General features: G+C 37.1%; 1 protein-coding gene across 1 annotated transcript; it reads left to right on the forward strand.

Annotated features, from left to right (window-relative positions):
- Positions 1–1,066: 1,066 nt before the first annotated feature.
- On the forward strand, positions 1,067–7,463 carry LOC113372094 (protocadherin-like wing polarity protein stan; the record flags this gene model as incomplete). The annotated part of the gene is given in 7 exon segments (XM_026612427.1): positions 1,067–2,548; positions 2,551–5,662; positions 5,750–6,702; positions 6,772–6,947; positions 6,949–7,033; positions 7,111–7,248; positions 7,316–7,463. Coding segments are annotated over 7 exon segments (6,094 nt in total), but the record flags the coding sequence as incomplete, so codon positions are not given.
- Positions 7,464–7,600: the final 137 nt, after the last annotated feature.

Raw genomic sequence — 7,600 nt, forward strand, 5'->3', positions numbered from 1 at the left:
GTTTCCTACAAATATTTTACAGATTGAGCAAATTCAATAACTCAACAGTAAATGAAAATTAAATTTCCCGCTTTTTTAAGAGAAAACGCTTCTTATTAATAATATTAATGACTTGTTTTTTTATTTATTCTGAAATCAAAACACTACATGGTATATGATATGCTATGACTAATTTCGGCTAATAAATATCTTATACTTTGCTTAGTTATTATTATGCTTAACACATTATAAGTGAGCACGTAAAAATACTCGCCAGGGCAAACTGAATGTGTAGCTGGCAAAATTTGCGAGTAAAACGCGCCCTCTAGCTTTTACGTCGCCTTGTATCATAAACACAACTTACCATATCGTTAAATACATATTTTTCAAATTTTTAACAAGAAAGTTGTATCGAAATATAGCAGTGCATTCTTAATGCTATCACTGTATGAAATAGCATAAAAAGAAGGCATTTTAAGTGGCACTATTTGTTTTTAGGGATTTACAGAAGCTCTTATGACACCTAAATAATTCGATTTTTTTGAACATCAGAGATCTACTTTTTCGTATTTTTTGTTATTTGTTTGATGACCTGTACGAGTGTCGCCTAAAAACGACATACAGTGTGTCGACATTTGATTCAAGATTTAATACTTTAAGTCACATTATTAAAAATTCTAATTTATTGTTTTTTGTTCCTTGAAAGTGTTATTTTTATTTTTCAAATACATTTTAATTAAACATGGTTGGAAAATCTTAAAATATTTTGTTTAACAAATATTTGGGCGGCTTGTTGGCTCATATGTTTACAGTTGTCACTCTTGCGGAAAACAGCGCGATGGCTGAAGTGTTGAATCATTTGTTTAATATATATATTTGGTGATATTAATTGCTATTGTTTACCTTTTTTATATACATCTTCGAACAAAAAATTTTGACTGAACATTTTGATGCGTGGCTCTTAAACAATTATTTCTTTATAAGAGAAATGCACTACTTGGTTTTGTTCGATCTTATTATCCGAGCTTTTATTTAAAATTCACTCAACGTATTTTTTTTATTTTGTGACTGACAATTGAACTAATCAATGATATTTGATTTTAGGCCTGCGAGGAGTACTGCTAGAATGCGAGAACTTGCGGGCCTTTGCCCGACGCGTCTGTCAATTCTGCTGACTCTATTGCTGCTCCTCAAATGTTGCTCCTGCTATTTGATCATCGTACATGAAAACGCTCCAGCCGGTGAAATAATTTTCAACGCATCTGTTCACAGGCTCGGTTCCGATCGCGCCTACTCAATCAATGCACATAAATCGGCTAGTTATGTTCATCGTATCATTCACGTAAACCATGACACAGGATCAGTTCATCTGAAGAAACAATTGTCTTGTGATGGCTTATATTATCCTAGTTTATTTACGTTCTACGTCGACTCGGTATCAAGTCGTGTGCGAAATATTGATTACTATAGTTTACCGTTACGGATTTTAATAACTGGTGCTGATTGTAGCGATGGTTATTTTGATCTGAGTAGTCGTCTATCATTCGATGAACCTGATCAAGAAATCCGTAACAAAAGAGAAACACGCGGCCATATGAGTCCACAGAATACTGGATTGGAGACTGCCCACCAGTACTTGCTTCATAGCATTCAACGGCAGAAAATACTTCGTATGAAACGATCGATTCGTTTTCTAACTGCTTCGAAAATTCAGAAACGAGTTGAAGATGCGAAAAGATGGGTATCGGAGACTTACGCCTCGTTTGCTATTCCAACAACTGATAAGCCATGGCAAAGCATTTGTTTACGAAAATCGCAATTTATTAACTCATTAGCTAGCTTTATGCCTAAATCGGTTGAGCAATATTGCAAAGTAACGTTTATAGATTTAAATGATGATAGATTTGCGGTCGAAACTCAAAATTTTCATCTAGTCGCACGCGATGATGTTTGCATATATGAATCTTTATGGAAGATAGTAATTTTATTTAAATTAAATTGTGAAGGGATCGATGTAATTGATACAGAACATAGGCTAAAAATAGTTTATCATCATCAGGAATTCAACGATACTGATATAGCTAAACGTGTTAGACGTGAACTCAGAAATCAGTCTCCATTTTTCGAGCAGGCATTATATGTCGCGTCTATTATGGAAGAACAAATACCACCTGCGGCAGTAACAACTCTAAGAGCGAGGGATCCTGAAGGCTCTACTATAGAATACACAATGACGTCTTTGCTGGATTCCAGATCACAAGGAATGTTTCAGATAGATGCGCATTCAGGGTCCGTCGTTACAATGGTCCGCTTGGATAGGGAACTAGTTGATGTGCATTATTTTCGTATTTTAGCAACAGATGACAGTTTTCCACCAAGATCGGGAACTACAACTCTGCAGATTAATGTTTTAGATTGTAATGATTACGCGCCCACGTTCGAAAGCTCAGAGTTTCACGCAAGTGTACGAGAAAGTGCATCAGCTGGATCAACCGTAGTAACTTTACGCGCTACTGATCAAGACGTCGGTAAAAACGCGGAAATAGAGTATGCAATAGAAAATATTTCGGGTGAAAAGATTCGACGGATCTCATTAACCAGCCATTCAGAATAGATGCGCAAACTGGTGTTTTGACTGTTCGTAGTCAATTAGATCGTGAACGCGTAGAATCTTATTCTGTTATTGTGACTGCTAAGGATTTAGCTCATCCAACGAGCGCACGTAAAACAAGTACAGCAACAGTTGTTGTAAATGTACTGGATGATAATGATAATTATCCTCAATTTGGCGAACGTACATATTCTGTGCATATCAAAGAAGATAGCGGTAATGATAATCCGGTCATAGCTCAAGTAGTTGCAACCGACGCAGATGCTGGTGTAAATGCTTTCATTCGTTATGCTATTATTGGAGGAAACACTATGTCGCAGTTTTCAATTGACAGTATGACTGGCCAGGTTAGTTTAGTGAAACCTTTGGACTACGAAACTACAAGAAGTTACAGATTAGTGGTAAGAGCGCAAGACGGGGGAAGTCCATCACGATCAAACACAACTCAACTATTGATAAATGTAGTTGACGTGAATGATAACAGTCCCAGATTTTATGCGCAGTTATTTCAAGAATCTGTTCTTGAATCAGTTCCGCCCGGTTATAACATTGTACGTGTTCAGGCGTATGATGCCGATGAAGGTGATAATGCCGAAATTACCTATTCTATCATTGATGCTACTAGTTCAACTGGTCTCAGCTTTGAAGACGGCCAATCAGAGGAAGTAGTAAGTACTACTGATTTTCCTTTATCTGTTGATTCCCGAACTGGTTGGGTACATACCACAACAACTTTGGATCGAGAAAAACAATCAAAATATCAATTTCAAGTTATGGCTAAAGACCATGGAAACCCGTCACGTTCCGCTTCTGCTTCCGTATTGATTACTGTGCAGGATGTAAACGATAATGATCCAGCATTCAATCCCAAACATTACGAGGTGTCACTAGCTGAGGACGAAGTGCCGGGAACTCCAGTAGTTCAGGTAATAGCTACAGACCCAGATGAGGACTCTAGGTTGCACTACGAAATATCTGGCGGAAACACACGTGGGAGATTTGCAATCACTTCTCAGAACGGGTACGGACTCATCACTGTCGCGCAAAATTTAGACTATAAACAAGAACGAAGGTTTATTTTAACTGTATCAGCTACTGATTCTGGAGGTAGAGTAGATACTGCAACAGTTTATGTAAATATTACTGATGCTAATAATTTTGCGCCGGTTTTTGAAAATGCTCCATATAGCGCATCAGTTTTTGAAGATGCTCCATTAGGAACTACTGTATTAGTTGTGTCTGCGAGCGACGGAGATGTAGGTCTTAACGCAGAGTTAACGTATACATTATCCGAAGATGCAAGTGGTCCTCAACCATTTAGAGTAATCGAACAAACTGGTGCAATCGTCACAAACAACTTATTAGACCGTGAAACTGCTAGCAGTTACTTATTAACCGTCACAGCACAGGATGGTGGCACTCCTTCTTTGTCCGATACTACTGATATTGAAATCACTGTGTCGGATGTAAATGATAACAAACCGATGTTTACTGCACCTATGTATCTTTCTTCCATACCAGAAAATGCTCTCATTGGAACATCTGTGATTCAAGTCTCAGCTACGGATGTTGATATCGGAATGAATGGCCGTATTCGATATTCGTTGGTTGAAAAAGATATCGAAGATGCTTCATTCGTTATTGATCCATCTTCTGGAGTAATACGCACTAATAAGGGTTTGGATCGAGAATCTGTTGCTATATACCACTTACAGGCGGTTGCAAAAGATTTGGGCACTCCATCACTAAGTTCTACAGCCGAAGTTCAAATTAGAATTGAAGATGTTAATGATAATCCTCCAACGTTCGCCAGTAACAGAATCACATTATATATTCCTGAAAACAGTCCTGTGGGCTCGCTTGTTGGAGTTCTTCATGCGCAAGATCCAGATGAAGGAATTAACGCAATTATACACTACTCAATTATTGGTGGGGAAGACAGCAACAGCTTCAGTCTTATGACACGCCCGGGATCTGATCTTGCGGAACTGCTAACTATGGTAGATATGGACTACGAATCACCTAAAAAGAAATTTGAATTAGTAGTACGTGCAGCTAGTCCTCCTTTGAGAAATGATGTCCATGTGGATGTTATTGTAACAGATGTGAATGATAACGCGCCTGTTTTGAAGAATTTTCAAATATTTGTTAATAATTACAAGGATCATTTTCCATCTGGGGCAATTGGCAGAATACCAGCATTTGATGCTGATGTGACAGATAAACTTGATTACAAAATATTGTCTGGAAACAATGCTCGGTTGTTGTATTTGAATCAGTCTACTGGTGAGCTAACATTATCACCTCAACTGAATACCAATGTGCCAAGACAAGCATCTATGAAAGTTGCAGTATCAGATGGAGTTAATGATGTACAAGCTGTAATGACAATGACTGTGCGCTTAGTAACTGAGGATATGCTACTTAATTCGGTAACTGTGCGTTTAAATGATATGACTAGTGAAGCATTTTTATCACCTTTGATGAATTATTTCATTGATGGCCTTGCGGCAATTATACCTTGTTCAAAGGAACATATATTTCTGTTGAGTGTTCAGGACGATACTGACGTCAATTCTCGAGTTTTAAACGTATCATTTTCAGCCGGTCGTTTTGACACTCCCTCTATGTCGTTTTACAAACCACAATACTTGCAGGAGAGGGTGTACTTGCACAGGTTGCTACTACAAAGTATTTCTACTGTTCAAGTGCTACCGTTTGATGACGATTTATGCGTTCATGAACCCTGCTTGAATTTCGAGCAGTGTGTTACGGTTCTAAGATTTGGCAATGCGAGTGGTTTTATTCACAGTGATACAGTTTTGTTCAGATCAATTTATCCAGTTACCACATTTGCTTGTAAATGTCCTGAAGGATATACAGGGAGCAGAGAGCATTACCTATGCGATACCGAAGTTAATTTATGTTATTCGAATCCATGTAAAAATGGTGGTGTATGTATGCGGAGAGAAGGTGGCTACACTTGCATTTGTGAAATGCCATTCACAGGTGTAAATTGTGAAACAGTTCTTAGTAACTGCACCGGAAATAATTGTATGACGCAGCGAAATTGTCTAATGGAGCGCGACCTGGATAGTATGTGTGAAAAATGCCCAAGAACTAAAAGTAAAGAACGGGTAACTCTGATAACTCCGGCAGCTTATACCATGGAACGTAAATCTCAGATTGATCCTCATAACGAATTCAATCACATGTGCGAATTACGATCCCGAAGTTTTGTCCGCGGTTCTTACCTAACTTTTCCAAGTTTACATCAAAGAAATAGATTTCATATAAAATTACGGTTCGCTACATTGGAGCAAAATTCCTTACTTTTATACAACGGCAGATACAATAATGAGAACGACTTTGTAGCGCTTGAAATCGTAGACGGTGCAGTACAATTTTCGTTTTCATTAGGCGAAGGCACTGCTACAGTTTACACAAATGTACCAGGAGGAGTTGCTGATGGCTTGTGGCATAGTGTTGTAGTTGAATATTTTAACAGAACAGCAATATTATCAGTAGACGACTGTGATTCTACATTGGCACTATCTCCTGAAATGGAAAATAGAGGCATAGATTTGATGTGCGCTAATTCGACATACCTCGAGCTACCAAGCAAATGTGTAATATTAACTGAAAACTGCCATAGATATTTAGATTTGACAGGACCTTTACAAATTGGTGGATTACCTAATGTTCCTAATTCATTGCAAGTAAACTCTAGAGATTTTGTAGGTTGCATTGGCGATCTTCACATAGATCATCGTTTTATTGATTTAAATAACTTTGTAGCCGATAATGCCACAATATTGGGCTGTCCAGAGTTATCAAATTTTTGTTCATCTGATCCCTGCTATAATGGTGGTACATGCATTGAAAAATGGGGATCTCATCATTGCTTGTGTGCAGAGGGTTTCACTGGCAAAGATTGCAATGAAATTACCACACCACCATGGCGTTTTCAAGGTGATGGCTTACTTTCATTCAATCCTCTTTTGAGGCCTATTCAGCTGCCTTGGTTGAATGCATTATCTATTCGAACAAGGCAATCAAATGCATTTCTGATGTCAATCCAATTGGGTCAAACAAGCAAGGCTATAGTATCGGTGAGTTTAGCAAAATATTTATATCATTTGTTCATGTTATTATTATAAATTATATTTTTACATTATCAGCTGAATGATGGGTTTTTGCAATATACTTATAACAATGATCCAGTTTATTTGTCAAGTGTCAATTTATCGGACGGTCAATGGCACCGAATTGAAATACAGTGGCTTGGCACAGAATTAGCTTTTTCATTAGATTATAATCACAGAATGGCTATATTACCTGTAACACACAGATTCAAGGATTGTATATGGAAAAATTGTACTTGGTATGGATTCTGGAGTTTTCGGCAATTTTGATTATGGTTATTTTGTTGGGTGCATTCAGGTAAACAACTTATAATAATTATAACGTTATAAATGTTAATAATTTCAAATTAATTCCTCAATTCAATGTAATTTTAGGATGTTAGAGTAGGAAACTTGCAATCAGTACTTAATCGACCAACTGTGCAGGAGAATGTTCAGGAAGGTTGCGGAACGCAAGCTGAATGTCCTATTAGTTGTCCAGAAAATTCCGAATGTAACATGGAGTGGGATGAAGTATGTTATATGCATTTTGTGAACTTATTGTACCTTTTATTAATAATCTATTTTATTATACTTTTAGGCTGAATGTGTTTGTGAAAAAGGCTATATTGGCAAAGAATGTATTTCGAAGTGTGATGTTAATCCCTGTCAAAATAGTGCAACATGTCATATGGATTACACATTAGACAAGGCATATTATTGCAGTTGTAACAGCTCTTTGTATTCAGGTATTGCAAAAGAATTGGAATTTTTATTAGAATAGTCTGGTTCTATATGCGATTTTTTCCATTTGCAAATTATTTCGAAATATACAAAATTGTATTTTTTGAGAATTACATGATTTGACTGTTACACTTGATATATA

This window comes from Ctenocephalides felis, unplaced genomic scaffold (assembly GCF_003426905.1).
Source record: "Ctenocephalides felis isolate EL2017-DRISC unplaced genomic scaffold, ASM342690v1 CF-g0.4_SCAFFOLD_01574, whole genome shotgun sequence".
Taxonomy (NCBI): Eukaryota; Metazoa; Arthropoda; class Insecta; order Siphonaptera; family Pulicidae; genus Ctenocephalides; species Ctenocephalides felis.